The sequence below is a fragment of the Triturus cristatus genome, chromosome 7, assembly GCF_964204655.1.
Source record: "Triturus cristatus chromosome 7, aTriCri1.1, whole genome shotgun sequence".
NCBI classification, from domain to species: Eukaryota; Metazoa; Chordata; class Amphibia; order Caudata; family Salamandridae; genus Triturus; species Triturus cristatus.
In genome coordinates, this window is record NC_140590.1 from 613,595,501 (window position 1) to 613,622,662 (window position 27,162).

At 46.8% G+C, this 27,162-nt stretch overlaps 1 protein-coding gene across 1 annotated transcript in view; it reads right to left on the minus strand.

The window, feature by feature from the left end:
• Positions 1 to 27,162, minus strand: part of TRIM25 (tripartite motif containing 25) — a 453,236-nt gene that overhangs the window by 258,731 nt on the left and 167,343 nt on the right. Inside the window, exon 4 of the mRNA XM_085617183.1 lies at positions 26,406 to 26,553. Within this exon, the coding sequence (XP_085473309.1) occupies positions 26,406 to 26,553 (148 nt within the window). The remainder of the gene's footprint in view (positions 1 to 26,405; positions 26,554 to 27,162) is intronic.

Here is a 27,162-nt window from a genome sequence, read left to right on the forward strand (position 1 = left end):
GGGTTACATTCCCGGGGGTGGATAGGCATGATAATTTATTTCATGAATATACGAGAGCTGCGGTTGCGGCAGCTTATCGTCCTTATGCATTACTTGAAGTTCTGTTGACAGCCTGGGAGCATACCATTTGGTTTCAATGCGCCCTTCCTCACTCTGTTTCAGGGGTCTGCTTAGGCCCCTTATCGGTCGAGAGGGCCACTTGGCCTGTTTTGGCTGGTTTTACACCACATTCAAATTATCTTAATGTTACACTCGCAGAGCTATGTCAGTTACATACAACCCTGATCCATATACACAGAAGTGTGATCCAGCTTATGTCGCTTGCGGTTCAAGTGGCTCCAGCTGCAGCTGTGCCTCCTCCACCTGGACACAGCAGTGGCCTTGTCATAAGCCATGTCATTGTGAACTCAGTGATAAGCAAACATCCTGAGAATAGAGATGATTTACTATATTGGCTTGCAGAAAAATTTGAGCAACTCAAGGCTGTTTTTCCGCATACACCTGTTGAGGAACACAGGATCCTGACAATGAGTTTACCGAGTGGCATTATTCCTGCTTTAGCTCATTGCACCACCTGGAGTACAGTGCTTGCTTCAGTGTAAACACTGTGCTTTGGCACCCCCTCCATGAGCGTTCTAAAGAAGCTACAGGATGAACATGGGGCTGGTCCAACCCTGGAATTGGGGATGAAATTAGTGGGTATGTTCCCTATTGTCACAGATATGATCCTGGCCAACATCAAAGGTGAAGCAGTTTGCTTACAAGTGCGCCAACGCCTATCGGCTGTGGCGAAAAGGGACCGGCAGCGACAGTTGCCGATTATTATTCTGGAGGTTTACACCTCATTGGGACGCAATAGTTTAGGAGTAAGACCTTTTACTAAGGTACAGAACAAGCTCCCTCCTGAAAAGGAGGGACGCCCAGTCTTTCCTAAAAAGGCTTGGACTAAGAATCAGCTGCAGCAACAACAGAAGCCTGGTTCTCGTGCAGGAACACCGCCACCTGACGCTTCTGAACGTAGATACGATTTGCGTGACCGCTCTAATATTAAGACACCGGAGAAGTCAAAGGTTCCTGATCCTGGTTCCTTTTAGGAATTTCCAGATGAAAAATTCGGTGGAGGAGGGCGTCAGGATCGCCGGAAAGGCGAGCCTACGCAGGCTAGACGTGACCCGCAGTGCCAGTTTGATGTAAAAGTCAAGAAGGGGGAACTATCTCAATATCGTGCCCCATTTCAGAAGAAGAAAGTTGGCGCTTTGACTGCAAAGTATGCCTCAGATGGTGGGAACCCTGCTCCTCGACAGGACTTGGGCGGTAACCCTCCTGGTCAGCGGAGGCTGCCATAGTGCGGCAGACACTCCCCCAGAATCTGAATGCGAAAGCAACTGATACTGTCATCACAGTTGAAACAGCTGACACTCGAGTTGACCCACCGGATGGGGTTTATGAAGTAATCCTCCGAATTGAAGGTGATATATATTAAATGCCCAATTAAAGCAGTATTTTGGGAAAATCTCACTTCTTATGACATTTTGTTGGCAGAGGTGGATTGGACTCCCCCTTTTGTCCTAGATTCCTCTAGGGGGGGAAGATGCAATTCTACCCAGTTTTTCACAATATGTTTCCGATGACGATAAATTGGCATACACCTCGAAGTGGGCTTTTTCCTTGGCCCCGGCATTATATCGCAATCTGACCGGTTGGGACGAGGATTTCCCAGTTCCTGTGATTCCATTGCGTTCCACACCTCAGCCTCAACCACAGTATCCAATCAAACAAGACATTAAAGCGTCCGTAAGTGATAGCTTGACCCAATTGGAACACCAGGGTGTGGTTGAACCCTGTGTTTCATCAACGAATAATCCTATTTTTCCGATATTGAAACCATACGGTTCATATCGCATAGTTTTAGACTATAGACATTTGAACAGTAATGTTCATACCTTTGCGGTTCAGAACACACATAGCTCTGCGTTACTGAATAATATTGTTCGCTAAAAGTATAACACCACATTGGATACTTCCAATGGATTTTTCAGCCATTCTTTGGCTTCTGAGAGCAGTGATTTGACCGCATTCAGTGCTTTGGGCAACCAGCGCCGATATGCAAGATTACCTATGGGTTATAAGAATAGCCCTGGTGTTTATGCGGCACGCATATTATCCCTTTTGCATGAAATCGACTCTGATGCCGTCTCGTACATCTCTTGCGTGTGGGACCACATTATCACACATTTTGCTAATCATGGTTACAAACTCAATTTTGCTAAGTCTCAAATCACCTTCTTGGCGGTTCTTTTTCTTGGTTACAAACTCAACAATGAATGTAAGGGGTGGGTACCCAGCTTTCTGGAGAAATGTGCTCAATTGCAACTACCATCTACACTTGAAAAATTGCAATCTTTTACTGGCTTTTTTGAATTTCGGGAGGACATACATTCCTGATTATGCCCAGCATATCAAACCTCTTCACTCATTGATACAACCTTCTTTTTCGGCTTCCTGTTGGCTTCTGGAACATACAGACATTCTTCGGTCTCTGCAGTCTGATCTGCTTGCGACCAACTTCTTGTTAACACATGACAATTCTACAAATTTGGTCAGAAGGATTGTACCAGGCGCATTGGGGTTTACTTACTTAACGTTCAATGAGGGGGACACTGTCTCCATAGCTTATAAATCCCATTTGTACACTTCATTTGAGATGCGTTTCTCTTCTACAGAAACAATTTTGACAGCTGTCCAGATGGCGATTCTTAAGAAACGCTCTTAGGCTCAAGGTTAATGCATTTTCATGGTTTCACCTGTCCCTGCTTTAGGAGCAGTTACAAAGGCTAGTGTTCCGAATTCCAAAGCCTTGCATCCCCGGTGGATACAATGGGCTAGATCTTTGAGGTTGGCTGATGTCAACTTTATCTTTGATCCTTCTTTACAGACGCAGGAGTTTTTACAATATGACCATGTTCATCCGCCTCCTTTATCATTACTCCCGCTTGATCAGTACAAAAGTATTATTTACACTGATGGATCTGCACAGCCAGCCATTGGCTCTAAACACGCTTATTCAGCTGCCTGTGCAATTGTGGCAGGTAAGATTGTTGATGATGATTTTAGATCCTCCTTGGTGCACACACAGTCTCTTGGTGATTGCACGGCTCAATTGGCGGAGCTTCGTGCTTTGGTTTTAGTTCTTGAATTTGCTGACCCAGAGTTTCCAACTCTTGTAGTGTGCGATTCGTTTTACTGAATACAATCCTTCAATGACAATTTGTTCTTCTGGAAACAAAATGATTTTTTTTAATTCTAAAGGTAGCGCAATTAGGCATAAAACACTTTTGGTTAAAGTGGCCACTCTTAAGGAGCGCTTGCCACTCACACATGTTATCCCTACTTTGGGTTATCAACATGGGGGAGCACACGCGTTGGTAATTCGCTGGCTGATGAGGCAGCCAAATCTGCAGTAGCCACTTGTTCAGTAGCAGCAGTCACTAGGTTCATGACTAAAATTGATGATGATATGCGAGGAGCTATTTCAGTGACAAAGGAGGGGGACAGAGTTCCCCCAAGGTTTTCCTTCATGTTATTCATATCGCTGGTCATTTTCTACACAAGACCAAAACCCAGAGAACATTTTTTATTATACCCAATGGGAGCATTACCCAACACCCTTACATGGAAGTTCAAACACCCAACAAAGTAAGGAAAATGCTACTTACCCAGTATGCATCTGTTCTTGGCATATAGAGCTGTAGATTCATATGCTTTAGCATAGATCACCATCTGGTGTTGGGCCCGGAGGTTTGCTCTTTGTTTTTCTTTGAAGAAGTCTTTGTAGTCACGAGGCAGGTGACTTCTCCTTTCGGTGATAGCGAGCAAGGGCATCGATTCCATCCCTAAATTGTTTTGCCGTAAGGGTGATAATGGAGTTAGTATGAGTAGAAAGTGATGTCCATGTATAGTGTATCTAAGTAAGATAATACTGCAACAGGTAAAGGTACCCGGAAGGCGGGTGGGTGCATATGAATCTACAGCTCTACATGCCCAGAAAAGATGCATACTCGGTAAGTAGCATTTTCCGTTCGAGGCAAATGAGCTGTAGATCATATGCTTTAGCATAGACTATACAGCAGTTATCTTTCAAGCAGTGGCTAACCTGTATCTGTTGCAGTGGTCTGAAATAGTGTTCTTAAAACTGCTTGGCCCACAGTCGCTTGTTGTTTTGCTAACACATCTACACAATAGTGCTTTGTGAATGTGTGTGGTGTAGACCATGTTGCAGCTTTGCAGATGTCATCTAAGGCTATGTTCCCTAAGAATGCCATAGAAACCCCTAGTTTGCGTCTAGAGTGCGCTCTAGGGGGAATTGTTAAGGTGCGTTTAGCTTTAAGGTAGCATATTTGGATGCACTTAACTATCCACCATGCAATACCTGCTTTTGAAATGGGATTGCCTTTATGTGGTGGGGAAAAAGCGACAAAGAGTTGTTTATTTTTCCTAAAAGATTTGGTTCTTTCAATGTAATAAAGTATTACTCTTTTCACATCTAGTGTGTGAAGAGCACGTTGTGCTACTGAGTCTGGTTGAGGAAACAACTCACTTACTTTGGGTTACTCCTAAGAACCACTTTATTTTGGTGAATTTGTAAAAACGGTTCTTGTATGGTTAGTGCCTGGAGCTCACCAACTCTTTTAAGAGATGAGATGGCTATAAGAAAGGCTACCTTCCAAGCCAGAACTTGTAGTTCGCATTTGTGCAAAGGCTCAAATGGTGGGCCCAGGAGTCTTGTAAGGTCTATATTAAGATTCCACACGGGAGAAGGTGGAAGTCTAGAAGGAATGATTCTTTCGAGTCCTTCCATAAAGACTTTGATAGACGGTACGCGAAACAAAGACAAGTGTTGTCTGTTTTGTAGGTAAGCCGCTATTGCAGCAAGATGTAATCGTATAGCTGTATATGCTAAGTTAGCATGTTGTAGGTGTAACAGATAGCAAATTATGTTTAGAGTTGAAGCATCTAGCGGATTGATTTGATTTTAAGTACAATAAATTACAAATCGTTTCCATTTTGCTGCATAGCATGCTCTTGTGGTAGGGCGTCTAGCCTCTTTAATGATGTTCATGAAGTCTGGTGGGGGATTAAGGTAGCCAAACTATATGATTTCAGGTGCCAGATCGCAAGGTTGAGTTGACTGGGATCTGGATGTCTTATCTCTCCATGGTTCTGAGTGAGACGCTTGGAGGAGATGTGTAACTTTTGATGAGGAACTACTGATAGTTCCCACAGGGTTGTGAACCATGTTTGTCGAGCCCATGTGGGAGCAACTAGGATCATTGTGAGGGAATGTTGCTTGAGCTTCCGAACCACTAATGGAATTAGCAGGAGAGGTGGAAAAGCGTAAGGAAATTTCCCTGATCAGTTCATCCATAGCGCGTTGCCTTTGGACAATGTGTGTGGATACCTGGCCTCGGAATTTGGGCAATTTGCATTGAGGTGTGTGGCAAACAGATCTATTTCTGGGTAGCCCCACATCTAGAAGAATGGGAGGAGTACTTGAGGATGTAGTTCCCATTCGTGAATCTGTAACGATAGGCTGCAGCTGAGAGCTGGTCACATCCCACATGTAGCTGGAAGAGTTTTTCACCACTGTGAACTGCTTTAAAAATCCTGTTTTAAATCATTTTATTTGCTTTTAAACTAAGCCTCACATAGCGCTTTTAATCGCTTTAAAACAAGCCTCATTCTTACCTGCTCTCCCGCCTTCGTCCAGTGCGGCTGTGTGCCGATTGTTTGGAGGGTGTGGCAAAGCAGAGTGCAATTACCCACACCTCGTTTTCTAAGAGGAGGGGGTGGAGCGGATGAGGAGTTTCACCGAGCAACACCCTACTTAACTCTGATGTGCCAGCAGACGCGTGCCGTTGGCGTGCCAAAGACGCGCTTAAGGCAGGCCCATCCGCGTCCAACTGGGCCCAGGGGCCAGGACCCCTGGCTGTGGGTTACCCCATGATGATGTTAAATACACAGCGAATGAGCTAAAGAACTTGATGCCACCCATTAAGGAGGCATTCAAACACAATATACACGCAGACAAGGAGGAACTCTCCTGCGCAATTGCAGCAAGGACTTCACCTCAACAATAATGAATACTCGACAGAGAGAAGGACCGTCCTTCCTCCTGCTGAACGGTAGATGCCTAACTAAACATAAACATGCAATCCACAATGAACTGGAGAAAAGAAAAAAAAACGCCATGTTTTTGACTGAAACCTGTCTCAATGACAGCTCTACCCCAGATTTCCTAGATGCCCTACCGGAAGGCTATGGGATAGCAAAACACGACCAGTTTGGACAAATGGGGGGTGGGGGTTGAATTGCTATACTCTATAAATTAACGATAAAATGCGACATTAAAGAAACAGACCTTGACAAATGTGAGGGGATCTTTTTCACGCTTTCAATAGCAGGTAATTATACCATAGCTGGCTTCCTGATTTACCGTCCTCCAGGGCCAGAAACACAATTCATAACTAGCTTAGGTGAAAAAAATCATACACACAGCCATACGTCACAGCACTCTCCTCGTTCTAGGGAACCTTGATATACACTTTGTGCATCTGGTCTAGTAGTTTCATCAAACTGTGTGTAAAGACCTCATGATCTTCAACCTTGTTCAAAAAGTTAACGCACCTGGGGGCGTGGTCTCACTGCGAATGACGTGAGACGCACGCCGTGGGAGCTCCTGCAGGCCGCCACCTTTAGACGCCTTTATAGCAGAGCTGGGACCCTGTCGGCATCAGCAAATCAGGGTGCAAGGGTAGCTGAAAGGCCAGGGCACCGCCTGGAAAGCGGGCGGCGGCTTTGGTCGATCCGTCGCGGGGGTGCGGATTTCCTGCCCTCAGCGGCCGGACCTGCTGGTGGCAACTGCCATCTTACCTCACTGGCCTCGCTGGCGATCCCGCTGCCCTGAGGGTAGCGCCTGGCACCGTGTGGGGCTCCACTGTGCAGCTGAATCGACGGAAGCTCCGGCGGCCTTGCTTGCGGCGGCCGCCATCTTGGGCCTATTCATCACCTGAGGGTGGCCTGACAGGAGGAGCAGCTGTCGCGGCCCTCTGGAATAGCGGTCTCTTCCTGCACCGGCTGCCGAGCCTGGGCGACATGCGGCAATCCGAGGGGGCGCCTGAAGATTCCTGACTCTCGTAAGGGCTGACTGCGTCCCCGCTGTGCCCCGTCCTGTGCGCTGTGGTCTCCCGGCCTGGTGGGCCTGAGGCTGGGCGCGAATCTGCATCTTTCCCTACCTACTCCATGCCACCTCTCTACTGGGCTCTCGTGACGCCGCGCTCTGTGCAGGTGAAGTGTAGGGGTGGGGCTCCCTGCGCACTGTGGCCCCAATCGGCTGACCATCCTGGACAGGGCGTTACGAACCATTCTCTGGGGACTGATTCTCGCCGGTTGCCCGTGTCACCTGCGTGTTGGAATTCATTGAGGCCTACCCCAGCAATGAACTAGAGACTCCACCCAGTAGACCGCTGTATGTGCTCTTGGGTGATCGGCTGGCTGCGAGAGGCTCTCAGTAACTGCGCCTCCTGCTGCTGGTGGGCCCTTCGCACGCATCGGTCTCCCGGGGCCCGACCTATCTGGGCTGGCACGCCGCCATCTTGCTGCTGGACCGCTTCATTGCTGGGCTTTCGGCTCTGGTGGGCGAGACTTGGGCTGAGGCAACTTTCCGTTGGCAACCTCCACGCAGGGGACGGTCTCCTCTGCACCTTCTTGTCTCCTCGAGGCCAGCACTGCCCGGAGGGGGGTTGATCTCCCGCCCCTCACCGCCTAGGGGCCCCAACACTGCTACCTGTCCTGTTGCCTTGAATGCTGTGGCCCAAAATTGGTTCCTGTCTCCTGACCTTCTTTCTCCCATTCGACCTCTCTGCATCACGCTGGGCGTGTGGCCCACGGCAGCTCCAGCCTTCAAGACTCGGCCAAGTGGAGATTGGCCGCTCCGGCAGTAAGGCATCTACTGCAATATCGACTCCTGCATTGTCGCTTGTCCCCTCTCCTATATCATAGACTGTGGATCACTGCCCATTGTGCCTTTTGTGGGATCCTGCGCCCTACCATCCGGGGGCTGCGGGTGCCCTTGGTTGACCTTTAACACATCCTCGCCCGACTCTGCCACCTCATCCAGAGCCTGAGAGTGCTAGGCCTCGAGGGGAGATGATGCGCACTAAGTCGGGGAAGGACTTTGCGGCATCCCAGAAGGACAACCCGGTTGCTGCGCTTTGGAACAAGCCGGGCTCTGCTGCTTCCAGAGCTATGGCATCGTCGACTGGAGAAGATCCGGCGCCAGTCACGCAATCCTTCATTGCCAGCCTTATTGCGGAGCTCAAGTCTGAAATTGGCTCCTTACGCTCAGAGATCCATTCCGGTGTACGGGAACTCAGAAAAGAGGTAGCTGACCTTGGAGAGAGAGTGGATGGCCTAGAGAAGACTGTGGAAACGCGAACGGAGGACCAGGAGCATCTCTGGCAGCGTCTGGCCACCCTGGAAGAGCAGCATATTGACTTACAATTAAAACAGGAGGATTTGGAAAACCGGAGCTGCCGCAACAATCTCTGCATTAGGGGGATTCCAGCCTGGGCCGAGGGGACAGACAGCAAGACATTTGTTGCAAAACTAAACTACTACATGAAATCTGGGGCGATGACGATGCCTCCCCACCGGCTCTGGACTGGGCGCACCGAGTGTCGGGCCCTCCTTATCCCTGACATCCTAACCAGGGTCCACTTTTTTACTGAAAAGGAGGCAATTCTCAAGGCGGCACGCTCCAAACCGGAGCTCACTTATAACGGTGCCAACACACAGATCTTCCAAGACCTTGCACCCACTACGCTGCGTAGACGCCGGGATTTTAAACCAGCGACGGATAAGTTGAGAAGTCTGAACATCCCGTATCAGTAGGGTCACCCCTTCGCGCTTATCTTTCAATGGGAGTCTAAACGCCGAATGGTGCGATCCTTCCAGGAAGCGGCACAACTCCTACATCTCTCCCTCACGCTGCCATCAAGCCCAACACGCCTACCCTTCCTCACTCGGGAGCCTGCAAAGCCGTCCTGGTCCAAAGTACACCGCTCTAGGCGAACATCACACCCTGGGGTGCAGTCCTCTTCTCAAGCCAAACAAGACATAATCCAGCACATCCGCTCCATGGAGGAGAGCCGCTCTCCAGCTAGCTCTCAACCTTCTACACCCTGAAAGATCGGATGCACGCTTCTTCCTGAATCGATCGGATACAACGCTCACACCTACTACCTGGAAATGACGTGTAGGCGCCACGCCCTCCAAACTGGTGCCCTTCCAGCTCTACATAAATTGAGCTGGTGGCACAGGGTGGTCTCCCTAGATGTCACGCTCTAAGCTTGGAGACCCATCCCTTCCCCTGATCCTGGGAGAGTGACTTCTCTGGAATGACCTGTGCCTTTGGGCTGCGATTATCCCTGGACTGGAACAGGACACTGTGGCCCTGTTGGCCAATGTTATATTTTTTCTATCTTGACCTCTTACTCTATCCTTTTTTCCTTCCCCCCTCCTTCTCTCTCTTTCACTGTGGCGGGAGTGACATCCCTCTACCCTTCCTTCTTATTGCAACGCCCCGCTCCTTACTATGGCGTAACAGGTTGCCCAAGACCCTAACTAAACCATGGCTACTGTCCTCTGCCTGAACATTCTGTCCCTTAACGTTAAGGGACTCAATTCCCCTAATAAACGACACCAGATATGGCGCTACCTCCTGCAACAGAACCCGGACATCATCCTCCTGCAGAAGACCCACCTGTTGAAGGTTGATGTTGCTCGTATGGCCCACCCTCGCTATGCTCTTCAGTTCTGGGCCACAGCCCCCTCTAAAACAGCTGGAGTGGCGATACTCTGTAGACCTGGCATCCGACAGGGGGAACCCACAGTAGTTCGCAGCCAAGGTGGTTGCTTCGTTAAGTTGGGGGTCAAGATCGGACACTGTTCTCTTACTCTGTGCAATATCTATGCACCTAACCAAGCGCAGGACCCCTACCTCCGGGCACTCCTGAGGTATCATGTACCACAGGCGGATCCTTCACCGATCATAGGGGGCGATTTCAACATGGTGTAGGATGCTGCAACGGATCGTAGTGACACCTCATTTCACGGGGCAGGGGCAATGTCATCGGCCCCCAAGAGACCGCTGTCGGACCTTGACCTACTAGATTCTTGGCGCTATCATTCTACCGAAGCACGCGATTTTTCTTACAACTCACATGCGCACCGTTCATATTCGCGTATTGACCACATTTTTATCTCTTACGCCCTGATCGAAGAGTCGCTGTCGGCCTTCATGTCTGACATTTCTGTCTCAGATTATGCCCATATCGAACTCCTGAGGGATCAGGCTACCTGCACTCATCGAGCACCTCGCTGGCACCTACCTCCGCACATCCTTCGGGATCCAGTGGATGTGGCGAGCCTGCGCGCTGCCATTGGGTCTTAGTTTGAAACTAATAACATCCCCCAAACCCCCTTCCCTGTAGTGTGGAATGCATTCAAAGCCACGATCGGCAGCCATATCAAGTACCTCGCGATTGCACTGGCACGAGAAGCGCACCGCCTGGAAAACAACCTCTCTAGAGATATCAAGGCCATTGAGAAACAGGACCAGGAGCGCCCCTCACTTACTCATAAAAGACGCCTGGCAACTGAGGCCAATTGCGCTCTCTTCGAACTAATAAAGCTGAACGGGCCCTTCTAGCGCTGAAGCAATGCTATTTCGAAGGGGAGGACAAGGTGGGGTCCTGGATAAGCGCCTGCGGGCACAAGCTGCCAAAGCGCACATAGCCAACGTCCAGAATGGTGATGGAACGTGAGCTACTACTGAGGCGGCTAAACGCGATGCCTTCCATCCATATTACTCATCACTCTATGCCGAAGCCACACCACCTACAGACCGGGTACAAGCTATTCTGAATGAATGCACCTGGACTCTGATCAATCAATACCCCGCTCAACAGCTGGAGGAACCACTCACCCGAGAGGAGCATGCGAGCGCTCTGAAGGACCTCCTCCTCATCTTCGGGCTCGGATGGCCTCCCCCTGTCCTTTTATCGCCTTTTCTTGCCACCGCTCCAGGCACACTTATTGCGTCTCTTTAACTCTTTTACAGACACTGCTGGGCCATCCACCTCTATGAGGCTGGCGGAAATTGGTCTCATTCCCAAACCGGGCAAGGACCCCACTCTCTGTTCATCGTTTCGCCCCATAGTTCTCTTGAACATGGATCTTAAAATTTAGACTAAAATTTTGGCTAAGCGACTTGACCCCCATCTGCACGGCCTTATTCAACCTGACCAGGTTGGTTTCATCCAACATCGCCGGGGCGCGGACATTGTGCATCATATTGCACACCTCGTAGGGAAGGCCCATCATTGGAACATACCTGCATGCTTTCTATCGCTCGACGCGGAGAAAGCGTTTGACTGAGTGGATTGGACCTTCCTCCGGGCTGTACTACACAAAATCGAGCTGGGCCCATTAATGATAGCCCGGATCATGGCCCCCTATCTTTCCCCGCAGGCTCGGGTGCGGGTTAATGGTCAACTCACAAATCCCATTTCCATACATAGAGGCATGCGACAGGGATGCCCCCTTTATCCCCCGTTTGCCCTTGTGGTGGAACCTCTGGCAGTAATGATCCGACAAGCCCCTGACATCCATGGCATCCCCCTCGGAGGCCAACAACACAAAGTAGCTCTCTTCGCGGACAACCTGATTTTCACGCTTTCCTGCCCACACACCTCTTCTGGCACTCCTCTCTTTGCTACGGTCCTTTGAATTGGCATCTGGCCTCAAAATTAACCACGAGAAGTCTTGGGCAATGAATCTTACGATCCAGAGGGAGGAGATCCCTACACTTCAGTCCCTCGTTCCTTACCAGTGGGCTACTAGCTCCATTCGATACCTGGGACTCAAATTGCCTCCCTCACTCGTCACATGGTCCCAAATCAACTGGCAGGACTGCAGGAGGGTGGTTTTGGAGGATCTACGAGTTTGGAAGCCTCTTACTCTCTCCTGGCTGGGCCGCCTGAATGGCATCAAAATGTCGGTGCTTCCCAAAATGTTATACCTATTTCAATGTCTCCCCACTCCTATCCCGCAACACCAGATCCAAAGTCTCCAATGCGAAATCACTAATTTCATCTGGGGCGGATGTAGACCGCGATTCTCCAACAAAATTCTTATGCTACCACGGGACAGGGGTGGTCTTGCATGTCCCAACTAACTAGAGTACTACTGGGCCTCCCACCTTCGCTTCATCTCTGAGTGAATGGCGTGGGAGAGCGAAAAGGTCTTGTTCCATATGGACAGGGCGGAGTCTGGAAGATCCATTTGCGACCTCCCCTGGACCTCACGTTCCCGTAGTGCCTACATTGCCCTTCCTACCAGGACAGTACTGGACATTTGAGACAAAGTGGCCATCTCTAAGGGGCTTACTACTTTTCCGTCCCCTTACTCCCCCCATCGCTGGAAACTCGCACTTCCCACCGGCTGTTAACTCCCAGGTGTTCTCTGACTGGAGGGTGGGTGCAGAACGATTCGGGTTCTGTTCCTAGGCGATACATTCAAAACATTTGATCACTGCAAGGAAGAGTTCCAACTCTTGGAGGGAGCCAGACTACAATACATACAGCTCCGTCACTGGGTATACATGTCTTCCAGAACACAGGCCGCCACACGAGAGCTCACCATCACTTTTGAACGCTTAGTACGCTCCTTTGACGACTCTAAGGGGCTCATCTCCCGGACCTATCATGTTTTACAACATCCACCACTTGTGGATCTTCATCCATATCAGCGCCAATGGCACTCAACCGCCTCTTTTGAAATCGACCCCGCTCAATGGAACCGCCTGTGGCGGGATAACCCGAAAGTCTAACGCAGCATCTCTCAATGGAAAACTGCATAAAAGATTATGACGCACTGGTACTACACACCCCTTCGGCTGCACAGGATGTTCACCGCCTCCTCTCCTTTGTGCTGGAGATGCTCGAACTCTCCGGGTGATTTCATTCATATTTGGTGGGCCTGTCTGCTTTTGACCCTATATTGGAAAGAGGTTCTCCGTCATATCAAAATGGTGCTTGGCTTCCCCCTGCGTGAAACTCCAGTTACAGTACTCCTAGGCCTTAAACCTGATAATCTGCGCGCACTGACCAGCAGCGATTGGCATATCGCCCTCCACATGCTAGGTGCTGCTAAACAAAATCATTGCCTTGTACTGGAAAAAAGCAGAGACCCCTCCAATTAATATCTGATTCACATATTTGTGGCATACTGGGACTATGGATTGCTTACCGCGCGCTTGCAGTATCGAGACACCCACTTCATCAAATTATGGCAGCCACTGGTCACCTACCTTTGTAAAATGGAACACGCGTGTCTTCAACCCCCAAAGCTCCGGGCCCTACGCCTCTTTGAAGACGCTGTGTATCCTTCTGACCCTGACAGATTATCTGCATAACCCCGCGCTCCAAAGGGCAACATGGCTACTTTACGCCTTTGCTCATCACCCCCACCCTGCCACCCCACCTAGTCCCTCCTCGCTATTGTCCCTGGTCACAACTCGTGGACCTGATAATCACTTGGCTTCTTTTCCCTGCATCTCTATACTTGCCCTCAACCCCTCTATATTAGTCCTCTTTCCTTTTCTTCCCTCCTTTCCTCTTTAAGCTTTCCTGTTGTCTAACCTTTATCTATTTCTTCATGTTCACCTCTTTTTTCCTATTCACGTTGATTTTGGGTTTACTTCTTCCTCTTGACTAAAGGCTCCTCATAATTGAGCTTCTAAGCAGTGCTTCTCATACTACGCATCCGTCCCATCATGGGTTGTAGGCGACTTGCTGTGTAACATCTGCACTGATACCAGCAACCTGCGCTTTGCATATCTATTTAACACTACGCGGCCGGCCCTTAACAGGGCTGTAGGCGCCACGCTGTATACGCGAGGACATCCCCTCTGGTTCCCCTTTAAAAAAATAAAAAGACAAATCAAAAAGTTAATGCACCTACACATCAAGCAGGACACATTTTAGATCCTATTTGCACTAACATAACTGACATGGAAGTGGGAGCATCTTGGCCAATCCCATGGTCCCATCACCACATAATCCCCTTTCAGATCCCACACACATACCCACGAGTCAGCTTACCTAAAAAGTCAGTAACCCGTAGGAAGTGGGAGAAGTTTAACCGTGACTCGTTCACTCGGGCACTACGAAATAATGAGCCCGAGCTGGACAAGGATATTAACCTAGCCAACAGACAAGTGGGATCATGGATAACCGAAGCGCTGAATGAAATAGCGCCCTGGATGACCAAAAATACAAGAAGGGGGAGCATCTCAGCTCCATGGTTCAATGACACCTTAATGAAGGCCAAACAAAAGTGCAAACAGTTGGAACGCAGGTGGCGTAAAAACTACTGCACAAACATTAAAGGAGAATATAAAAACAACAAACATACTACGCTCTGATAAAGAAAATTCATTGTGAGTTCTACACTAGGAAAATTGAAATGGCCAAAAACTCCTCAAAAGAGATGTTTGCCATATTAAAATCCCTACAGTCAGCAGATAGATCAACAGAGCCCCCCCTCCACATCGTAGGAATCCTGCAATAGAATTGCCGACTTCTTTGCAGAGAAAATGACAAAGATCTATGATACTTTCCCTAGAAAAGCACGCCAGGCCACTAGCTCCAAAGACACAACATCCACAGTAGTCAAAGATGCAACCCTAGAGGAATTTAGAATGCCAGAGCCAGATGTAAAAAGGAAACTAGCAAGCTGAATCAAATCAGGTTCACCTAGGGACCCAGCCCGTCCAGAAATCTTATTACAAGGAGCAAAATGTATTCTACCTTTCATATCAGAACTTATCTCCCGCTCCTTCCAATCGGGAGAAGTTCCCTATGAATGGAAGCAAGCTATGGTGCGCCCACAAATAGATTATGAGGTACTAGATAATCTACGTCCCTTTCTTTGCTAAAATCACAGAAAAAATAGTTAACACTCAGCTCACAAAACACAGCAATAGTAATGACCTACCACACTGCTCACAATCAGGTTTCCGTGCCGCACATTCCACTGAAACCACCTTGCTCCTGGCAACAGAAACTCTAAGACAACGGGCGGACGAAGGACACACAGCTGCACTGATCCTATCAGACCTCAGTTCAGCATTTGATACAGTCTCCCATGGCTTCCTCCTAGAGAGGTTAGAATCTTGTGGAATCAGGGGTATGGCTCTGAGCTGGATGAAATCCTTCCTGGCGGAAAGGGGTTTCCAGGTTACACAAGATACATTCACTTCCAAGAGATCTCCCCTATTACAAGGAGTTCCCCAGGGGTCAATACGGAGCCCCACTTTGTTCAACCTATATATGGGACCCCTTGCTAATATAGTGGAAGGACACAAAGTGTCCATTGTATCAAACGCGGACGATACTCAGCTCATCGTCACACTATCGCAAAACCCAGAACATAATACACATCAATTTTCCCAATGTATGGAGGAAGTAACAGCATGGATGGCAGACCACTGCTTAAAACTTAATGGCAGTAAGACAGAAGGGATGGTAATGGGAAGAGTGCCTTATATCTGGACATCAGCTTGGAGGCTGGAAGCCCTTGGCCAGCTCCCAACCCCTAAAACCGAAGTCAAGAACCTTGGAGTATGGCTTGACCCCAACTTGACATATGAAAAGCAAATCCGAAAAATAACAGGCAAATGTTTCAGAACTCTGAAAACCCTACGGAAAGTCATTGACCTACTACCGGTTCAAGCCAAAAAAACTATAATACATGCAGTGGTCACCTCTCAGATTGACTACGGCAATGTTATATACCTAGGTGTAGCTAAAAAAAGGCTGATTAAGCTGCAATCAGTCCAAAACGCCGCTGCCCGGCTAGAAGATCGTCCAACACAAAGGCCCTGGCCAAATTGCATTGGTTGTCTGTGGGCAAGAGGATCCTGTTCAAGGCAATATGCTTCTGCCATCGTATCCTAGCAAATAAAGGCCCAAGTAATCTACAAGACATGATTACACCTTACACCCCCAATAGAAGCCTAAGATCTGAAGGAAAATTATTGGTAATAGTACCCAGATTTAGGAAGGCCAGGCTAGGAGGCTGCTCTTTCAAATACCTGGCAGCAAAACATTGGAATTCACTACCAATGGATTTGAGGAAAGAGCCATGTGAAGCTGCCTTTAGGAAAAGGCTGAAAACTTGGCTTTTTCCCCCCACCTATAAACCAGAATAGAGCTTGAAACATGACAGCTAGGGCTCACCTACCTATCTTGTGTCATTTCTGAGATTCTGCTCAGCGCGGGGACACACCGTTGGTGTAACCAGGCACTCTACAAATGCTGCTGATGATGATGATGATGATGTTGATGATGATGATGTCTTTGATGACTGAGCAGATTTGCAATCGGATTGTTTACTCCTGGGAGATGTTCTGCAAGGAGATATCTTTTGAGGTATGGCTCATCTCCATATGCTTTGAACTAGGTGTGAAAGCTGTAGAGAGTGTCCCCCCCCCCGTTTTTGTATGTAGTACATTGCAGTCATATTGGCTGTACGGACTAGGACAGCTTTGCCTACTAGATTTAGTTGAAAAGCTGTCCATGCCAGAAAAATTGCTAGCAGCTCCAGATGGTTTATGTGGATTTGTTTTTGTTGTAGCGTCCACATGCCCTGAATGGTATGCTTTTGAAGATGAGCTCCCCAACCAGTGAGCAATGTGCCTGCTGTTAGCACTATCTGTGGAACTGGGTCGACGAATGGCTGACCTTTGGAAAGCTTTTTTGAATTTCACCACTGCAGAGAGCGATGGGTATGGCCATCTACCAACACCAGATCGGTTAACTTACCGTGAGTCTGGTTCCACTGACGTGCTAAGCATTCCTGTAGGCGACGCGTTTGGAGTCTTGCATAGGGAACAATTAGAATGAAGCCATCATTCCGATCAGTTGCATTAACACTCAAGCTAGTAATGAGTGTTAAGGCTGAAATTGTGATAAGGTTTTGCATGTTGCATATCCTGACTGGGTTGGGGCATGCTAGAGCTTTGCAAGTGTCTATTGAAGCTCCGAGGTACACTTACGTGCTCGTGGGTTGGAGATGAGACTTGGTGAGGTTCACAATGAATCCCAATTCGGGAAGCAGCTGAACTGTTTTGTGAGTGTAGTGTATGCAGCTGTGTTGTGACTTGGCTTTTATTAGCCAGTCGTCTAAGTAAGGGGAAACGTGAATGTGTTTTCTTCTTAAATGAGCTTGGCCAACTGCCAGACACTTGGTGAAGACTCTGGGTGCTGTAGTAACCCTGAACGGAAGATCTTTGAATTGGTAATGTTGTCCATCCACCACAAACCTGAGATATTCCCTGTGCGTCTGGTGAATGGGAATATGGAAGTAGGCGTCCTTTAAATCCAGAATGGAAAGAAAGTCGCCATTTTGAAGCAATGGGAGCACCTGTAATAGGGTGACCATGTGAAAGTGGTCTGATGGAATATAGAGGTTTAGCTGTCTGAGGTCCAGTATGGGCTTGAGAGAGCCGCCCTTTTTAGGAATCAAAAAGTATAGGGAGTACACTCCTGTCCCTTGATGACATAATACTGGTTCTATTGCATGTTTTTTTGTAACAGAGAGATAACCTCTAAAAGGGTGAGATGTTCTGGTGACATTGCATGTTCTCTTGGAAGGATAGCTGGGGGAGTGTAGGTAAGTTCCAGGCAATAACCATACTGGATAATTTGTAATACCCACTTGTCTAAGGTATTGAATTCCAGACAGGGAGGAACTGTGAGAGACATCCCCCGACAGGAGTGGGATGATCTGTAGCGGAGGGAAGTCACTGTTTATTGGCAGGGGAAGTGCGGGTGGAGTTACCTCTGCCTCTTCCCTTATTATTATTTCCTCTGTAACCTCCTTGAAAACAACCTCTGGAGGAGGTAGATTGGTTATTTTTATAAGAGGAGGAGAGATTCTCTGATGACAAGAAAGGAACCCCTGTTGGAAGGCAATTGTAAGGCCCCCATGGACTTAGCAGTTTCGGTGTGTTTCTTCATATTCTCTAGTGAAGTATCGACTGTTGGCCAGAAAAGATTAAGTATGGAGGATTTGAACTCCGGCTAGAATCCAGAGATTCGAAGCCAGGCGTGCCTGCGCAGCAATATGGTGGTGTTGATGGCCCGAGATGCTGTGTCTGCTGCATCTTGTGCACATTTTTTGGAAGTGTTGGTGATAAGCTTACCTTCCTGAATGAGGTAGTTAGCTTTGGTTTTATACTCATCAGGCAAGTGTTGCATGAGTTTTTCCAACTCATCATAGTGAGCCGTAGCATGCTAACATGGCCCGAGCATTGGCAATACGCCAATGGTTATCAGCCTGCGAAGCCACTCATTTGCCTGAGGCATCAATAAGTTTTGACTCCTTATCAGGAGGAGGGGCGTTGCCTGTAGTTTGAGAGTTAGCTCTCTTGTGGGCGTTTAGGTACAACAAGAGAGTCGAAGGGCAACTGGCCTTATGCAGGGTCTGTAGTAGCGGGCTTGTATTTTTTATCCACTCAAGGTGCGAGTATTCTGGCTCTAACTGGGTCTTTGAATACCTCATCTGTGTGTTTCAACAAGCCCTCGAGCATTGGCAAAGTATTAGTAGACTTTGGTGAGTGCGTAAATGTCTCCACAAGGAAATCCTCTTCTAGAGGGTCCATATGTAGCTCTACCCCATGATATTGAGCAGCCCTATTGATAAGCTGCGTAAAGCAAATATTGTCATCAGGTGGGGAGGATCTGGAGGGATACAGGTCAGGGTCATTATTTTGATCTGGATCCTTATTATAATCTTCCCAGGGATCAGTGTCCTGTGGTATATCTTGTGGTATATCCGGATCTTCATCCTCATCCCCATAATCTTCATCCTGTGGGTCAGGTGAAAGTGGAGGTGGTGGTGAATTTAAAGGTGTAATCAGTAAACTGGGATTAGGAGGAGGAGAGAGAGGTATGTAAGGGGGAGAAGGGTTAGTACCCATGTCCTTTTTCTTCAGAGGTTCAGGAGATTCCTCTGAGAGATCCAGCTTCCGTTTTTTAGGAAAAGTGGCCAGAAGGTGTCCAGTTTGAGGGTCTCTTTTGTTTTGGATCCAAAACTGTGTTTTCAGATGGAGGCTCCTTGGAAGGAGTATCTTTCTCTTTAGGAGTGGATTTCAGCGTGGAAGATTTGGGCTGAGAGTCTGTGTGCGCCGAATGTTTCAAATCTCAATGCTTAGTTTTAGCCTGTTTAGGGTGTAAAGCTTTTGGAGTGGCATGCTTCGGCTCCAAACTTTTCGGCACAGAGGGTGTTGGCTCCGAGCTTTTAGGTGTCGAGGATTTCGGCTCCAAGGATTTTGGTTTGAACGATTTCGGGTCCGGAGCTTTTGACTTGGAGGATTTCGGATCCGTGGCCTTCGGTGCCAAAGGTGTCTTTGGTGCCGAAGGTGTAGGGACTGGCACATGTATCGTTTTATGTTTCGTTGTCGAACGTCTCGGTTTGGCACCGAGCCGGAAGGCTTGTCTTTATGTTTGATAGCCGGGCTGGAGGGCGGGGCATCTGAAACTTTTTCTTGGTGTCGACCCGAGGGCAAGGGCAGTAGTGGAGCATTACATTTTTGTTGCGTGGGCACATGGGTATCTGTACTCATGGTATGTTGACCCGGAAGGACATTCAGGTCTTCCTCCATGATGGAGTCGGCTTCGGACACGGAGACCAGTTCTTCTTCCTCGGCTTCTGCGGCTGGACGTTGTTCTAAATGCTCGCTGAAAATGTCCGGGACGGTGCCGCTGCCGCATTGCATCTAATGGCGTCGAGCCCGACGATCACGAATGGTCTTCGATCTGAATGATCGACACACTTCACAGTTCTTCTCGTTGTGTTCCGGGGATAAGCAGGGGTTGCAAACCTTGTGCAAGTCTGTGCGTGGTAACTTAGCACGACATCCGGGACATAGCTCGAATGGAGTCCATTCCATTGACTGCTGCAGTGATCGGCACGAGTAGGCCCGATGGCCCACCTCGAAGTTCCTGATCAAAGGCTTTCTCAATTTACACGATGCACGTCGAATGGAAAACTGATCGAAAGACAATACCATTGAGGGTAGAGGATTGCGCGTAGAAGGGGTTCGAAAACGATACCGAACCGGAGCACAGCAATACATATTTGAACCCGATGGCAGAAAAAACTATCTAGGGATGGAGTCACCTACCTCGTGACTACAAAGACTTCTTCGAAGAAAAACAAAGTGCAAATCCGGGCCTAACACCAGATGGCAAACTATGCTAAAGCATATGATCTACAGCTCATATGCCTCGAACATTTGTGTATTTTTCTGGGTACAATTTGTCAGACCCACAGTCCTATTTTTATTAATTGGAAGATGCCACCCCAAACTAAATTTATGTTTACACACACTAAATTAGTTTACTCCATGTCCTTCTGGCATGATTTGTCCATGAGTTATGAGCACTGGAAGGACACAATTGATTTCAAATCCATTTGGGGTACTAGAGATTGGCAAGTGCAAGGCACTGAAGCTTCGAATGTCTGATACTGTCGCATATTTTATTTCGAACGATACAGTACACCAGACTACCTGTTTTGGTTTAGCCACTGCCAAAAATCCAAATATTCCCTTCATTCCATTTTTGGCTCCATGTGATACATGGCAAACACACCAACTATACAATTGAATAGCAGTCATGTTTCAGAATGGCACACTTCACTCTTCCAATATTGGCCCCTTGGGATGGTTACTATGGCCAACGATCTCCAATGCATGCCAATTGCGTTTTTGAATACCACAAGAGGGTTTACTTATTCAGTGGGCAAATTGTGTCAGCAATGGTTGTAACATTCCACACTGTCGTCTCTGAAACAACACCTTTCTATTTTGTCAGGTGACATCAATTTGGCTGATTTTCTTTTAGGTCCGAAGTCCCCTCGCACAAAACTTTTTATTTATTCAGCGTATAATGAATTTTGGAAACTGTGGCAGATGGAAGCTGCGGTACGTCTGCACCATATTGATCAAGCAAATTTGGAAAAAGTTCTTGCAGTTGTCGATAACATCATTAATACACGGTCTTCCCGTATATACACTTTGGATAATATTGTATCATCCGTCATTGACATTGTTCAACATGAAGTGTCTGTTTTGTATGGTCAAAGTCAGTTACGTTCTGTAATGCAGTTTGCTTGGACCTTGCAAACACTCAAAAATGGAAAAGTGCCATGGGATTATTTGAATGCTCCTGCACTGTTTTTGCCGTTTAATTCAACTGATGAACAGAAATTAATGTCCATGAAAGACGCAATATACACATTGTTACGTATTGAACAATTGGAACAGTCATCATTTTCCGTAGCAGAGACCGATTCAGCTGTGTGGTTAATACATAGGGTTATTTCACTGCCTATCTCACTTTTTCAGTTCACAGCATGCATGAAACATATTTCTGTTGGTAGATATGAGCCCCTGAGCAACAATTATATTGATGAATTATGGTCGTTACCGTTCACCTACAGAGGTCAGCTCGCAGATGGGTTTTCCTTACAGGGAAGGATTGCAATTCCAGAGTAGAACATTCCCTAGTCTGTAAACAAGTTAAACTGCACAGCGCCTGTAACGTATTGGCCCCTAATCTGGCTTGTTTTTTTAAAGGTACCCCTGTGCCGGCTATTATTCCGGCATTAACTTTGCTTTCTAACGGTAGTTAACTTATTTTACGATTGCTGTAGCTTAGGGGCTGGCATCCTGTATATAGTGACAGTTTCTCATTGAGTTACATGTTGCAGCAATGTCCTGTTTCCACCCCCGCATGGGATTGTAGATAGTTCGCTTTGGCCTTCCATTCCAACTTTGAAAACAGATTTCAAGAAGCTAAGCAGATTCAAAGCGCTATTGTTTCAACAAGAAGTTGCTCTCTCATCAGCTAGAGACCTTCGAATTGCAGGTGGCGAGAACCACAAGTGAGATACACTCACTGCTGAAAACGAATCTCCCAATTCATTTTGGAGAATTAATATATCAAATATTTAATGCTCCCGCTACATAGGGCCTTGCCCACTTTCTTAAACTCGTGGGATCTGGCCTTGCTTCTTCGTTTCAGACCATTTTTGGAGCAATACCGGCATTTATCCATTCTATTTTTTCCAGAGCCTTCGGAGGGTTTCCCCTGGTGCTCCTGTTGATTTTCGGCATGCTGGTTCACCTTTTATTGCTTCGCAATGGATGCTCGATCTAGGGAGCTGCCAAACCTGGTCCAGTAGCAACTGTACCGTGATGGAATGTGGCAGCTTTTTGGTTCTCTGCCAGTGACATCCTTTGCCGCCGACTACTAACTGACCTTCCATTATGCCTTCTTCACCTGCGTGCAACCTGTGTTTCACTGCCTCCGGTGCCCTTTTTCAATGGGCCATGGATGTCTGCCTCTCCAATACCACGCACGCTGCCCTGGAATACGAACTGTTAATGGGTCAGTTGATGGCCCACGACCAGGAACGTCCCATGGCTAGGCATTTGGTGTTCGATCCTCTACTTGAACCAACAGCAGACTTGAGTACCTGTGCTCGTGCGCAGCACCTCTTAGATCGGAGGGTCATTGAAGTTAACGCAAGTTGTCCTGGCATGCTCCTAACAGCCTCTGGATACGAGGAGCACGTGTGCTAGTTTGATCTACTAAACCGGATAGCATCCCTTGTTTACTATGGTGTGTACAGACAACATTGTGGAGTTTATGGCATTCCGCCTTTCACGCAACATTTTTGTCACCGAGGACTAAATAATAACGGATGGGATTTTGAGTGCCCAAATGGCAAAAATAAAAATGTCTCTTTTCTCTCATTTCACAAAAATATACCCTGCAATGAGTAATTTTTACCATTGAGACGCTTTGGCTCTGCTTACCTATGATTTTTGTCTTCACATATGGCTAACTCCCTGGCCAAGGGGAGGGTGTCATGTGGCCCATAGGGACACTGTCGTTTTTCACTAAGTTAGCATGAGCACATTGCAGCTTGCCTGCTGTTTTTGCGCACGTTACTACACATCTTTATTTTTGCAATAATTTCAATGACTGCTTTCACATGAGAACTCATCATTGTGTTCACTCTCTGCATGTTCCTGGGATTTTGACTGAACATTATGGGAAGGTCGAACAACAATGCCCCTTGTTATTTTGTTCTTACCAGGCCTTAGCCCCTAGACAAAACAGACCGATGCAGCTGTTTGGACAAACGCACTCTGGTCGTATTAGAATACATGAATAGGTAGCACACACTTGGAGGGGGACCTTTCCAGGGAGCAGAGCGAGAGAGCACCTATGATGTAGATCTACCATCTATAGGCTAAGGTATGGGGTCTGCTGACAAAGCCCAGCGATCTTTTAATAGAAAATAATATTTTTTCCTAGCAAGGGGAGGGAGGTTAGGCACTATAGTCTTTTCTCCATCATCTTTCTATGACGACATCTCTCTTCATGATATATGGACTAGCTGCTATGCTGACTATATTTGTACTATGCATTTTCCTGCTTGTGGTGGCACGTACACTGCATGTTAGGGCACTTTTGTTAAAATAAATATGTTAAACTGTTTCGTGTCTCTGTCAGATCTTATTGTGGACAAGTACAAGAGTGTGAGAGAAAGGGTGTGTCTTGTTACCGCGATTCCTGAGAGATCTGGGAGTGTTGTGTTCTGGGGTGTCTCATCATTTGTTTCTCTGGGAGTGAATAGGAGAGCAAGTGAGACACTATAAGCTAGTCGGTCCTGGGTTTGTGGGTACTAAGGTGGTAGGAAGACCCAGTCCCTATACACCAAGGTCCCATATTCCTGCACATAGTTCTGTATGTGTGCAGAATCCCTGCAACACCAAGATGTTTGTTATATAATGCATCATACCATTCAGTGCCATTTCTAAGTGCTCAAAATAACAGAGGTTACTACTATATAATTTAATGGAACCGAACTTGGAAGGATAGAATGCTGTGTTGGTCTTGCTAGGATTTGAACATGTGAACTTGAACATGTGAACTTTCAAACACTGTATATAGCAACAGAAAGTTAAAATTCACCAAGAAACTCCGGACTTAATGGAAGGAGAGCTTTTTCACAGAGTAAGTAAACAAAGAATAAAACTGATGAGGAAACAAAACAGACGCTTTGAGCCTATCAGGGCTCATGTTTTCATGTGTGTGAGTTGGTCAACAAGTACTGTTTTTTCTTTGCATTCTTACACTTGTAGTCCTGGGCCGAGACTGCATGTAATGACATGGTGATGCCTGAGCGCAGAGTGCAATGTGCTGGTAATAAGACAAGAACAGGCACAACAAGCGTTGTACACGTCAAAAAGGAGCATACAAACCTTTACGTAACAAGTAGAACTTGACAAAATGTGGCCACTTGGCACACATGCTAATGTAAAGATTACTATGAGTCACATAACCACATCAGGAACTCAAGAGCCTTTTAGAGCCAGCCAAAAAAACACAATTTGAAATGCACCAACATGAAACTCCAAAGTCTGTGGGGTTCCCTCAGGCTCACTTGTGGCCAGGATATTTTTAGTGGCAATCTGTCTTCTAATGGGGGGGGGGGGGGGGGGTGAAGATCATGGTGGCTGGCCTGAACCTTTCTCTCCAACCTGATTGTTGCACAAGCTACTCTCTGCAGTGTACACTCCTAAAAAAAGTATGGACTGGGGGAGAAGCATGCGTACACTACTTTGAATGCTGACCTCCCAGCAGTGCAGCTGAAAGTACAAGCCAGTGGGATTCTTGCCATCGAGGTCTGCTGCCTGCAGGAGCTCATTGCCTCAAAGTTATAGGGCCTCAGGTAAAGCAAGAATGGAACCAGGATGTCTTGAGATCCACAAGACTGATAGAAAGCGTTATATGCAGTTCATCACCATTTTGTATGGGAGATTGGTGGACATCTAAATCCAATCCAATACCAGCACATGCATACCTGGGCAGAAGTGGCAAATCAGTAATTATGTAACTCATAAGCTGTTGACTCTTTGAGTTATGTCCAGCCGGGTCTCGTCACTGAAAATCTGCACCGACATGCATGAAAGAAATAGTACCTTTAGTACCTACTCAACAAGGTTTTTAAAAAAAAATTTGCATCATATTTTTACATTATGATATAAATGGAAACGTTTTCATAGCTTGGCTAGTGCATGGGCTCTTAGAGCTCAGCCAGAACCGTGGCTCAGCTCTGGCTCAGCTTGCTCTATTAATTTGCCTGTGCGCCCTCCTGTATTTTCAACACGGACTTAGAATATATAAAATGATTTGTGAAAGGTGAGAACTCTGCCCACATGCACTGATTTGACAACTCTAACATCAAGGATTTTTGTAGCAGAGACAAAGAAGAGTGTGTGCAGTGATTATACATTCAAAATAAGGGATCCTAGGGCTAGTACTCCAGGCCATTGCGTTGCACGTGACCCGAGTCATGAGCTCCCAAGCATGCTGGGTATAGTAGTTGGGTCTGGGGGCGCTGAGTTTGATCCGATTTGTCTGGGGCGGTTTTCCTCATTGTTCTTATTTCACTAAGAGGTTTAACTTGTTCATTTTTTAGATCGGGATTTTAAATCTATTTAGTGACCTCTGCACCAAAAAGTAGCAAATCTGCACCCACAGAAGTACTCATTGAATGTGTGCAAATTGAATGCTTTTTGGAATTCACAAATATTGGCAGTAGCAGGCTTAGAAAGCTGCACCAGTCTCAGGTTTCCAGGAGCACTACTGACAAACACCAAATGCTTGCATTTTTTTGCTCACTGTGCAAATCAGTACTGACCCTGTTCCTCATGGAAATAGTCCATCCCTAACCTTGGTCATCTCAACACCCCCACCCCACCCACCCTGCAGCCCACTGCATTTTTTGTTGGAAAATTGAGATTCACGACCTTTGCCCCTTGAATCTCACTGACTAAGCTACCCCCTGGACAGAATCTCTCATAGGGTATCCTTAAATATTCTTCATACTAATAGCCCTTCAGGGTGAATTTACCCCTTAAACCAAAGTACAGTCCGGTGATATCATTTCCAAAGGATCCCAGAGTCTTTGGGGTAGAGAGTTCGCCCATCTTTTTTCTCCTTAAAGCCATTTTGTTAGGGATTGACTTTGAAAAGGGTCTCAACATGTTTGTAACAATACCTTTTATATGCAAAAGAGAACAAGAACTAGCAGCTTGATTTTTTCTGCAGAACCTTTTAGTAAAACAAACAGTACAAAAATGTTAACACAAACAGAGCAAATATGCCATGAAAATTAGATAGGAATGTAAGAATTACCTGTCTGGTCATTTGGACTTTTATGGTTTCTTAGTTTTTCTTTCAGGTAATAAACATCTCTACAAATTGTGTGCAATAATTTGTGATCACAGTCAATTCTTGGTACAAAAGCATCTTTAGTAGTGGTGTCATTAAGTTTTGTTGCTTTCTGAAAGGCAGAAAATAAGCCCAAGAAAAATAAAAGAAATACATTACTTTCAGCTCATTTATGGTGTACGCATGACTGGCATTATGAGCAGAACCTGAGATCATGGACCCCTCTTAGTGTATGATCTTTACTGACTATATAGAACTGTATCAAGCAAAATCAGCATTCTTCATTTGCAAAAACACTCAAGACGAGCCCAAGTGTAGCCTGGCAACCAAGGCTACACAAAAACTTGAGGCCATAAAGCTCAGAGACCACATGAACATACTGCATGCAATTGCTGGCTATATGGTCTCATACAATTCCCTACGACCTTGAGTGAAATAATCTGTCATGTTTAATCATCACACCTATGTGTAGCCCATGGTATACACTTCTATATTAAGGATCACCTGAGTAGGCTGTGTGGCCTCTAAAGTCCGATCTCATGCTTGCACAGATGCTATGAGGCATATTCATAAAGATAAATGTTGTCATAAATGTAGATTTAGAACCTTATTTATCTTTTATATGGCTGCCAGGAATTCACAAAGCGATTCCTTGCTGACATCTATGCACGAATTCGGTGAATTTCTCTACCACAATTGTGGAGAAATCCATAAATCTAAA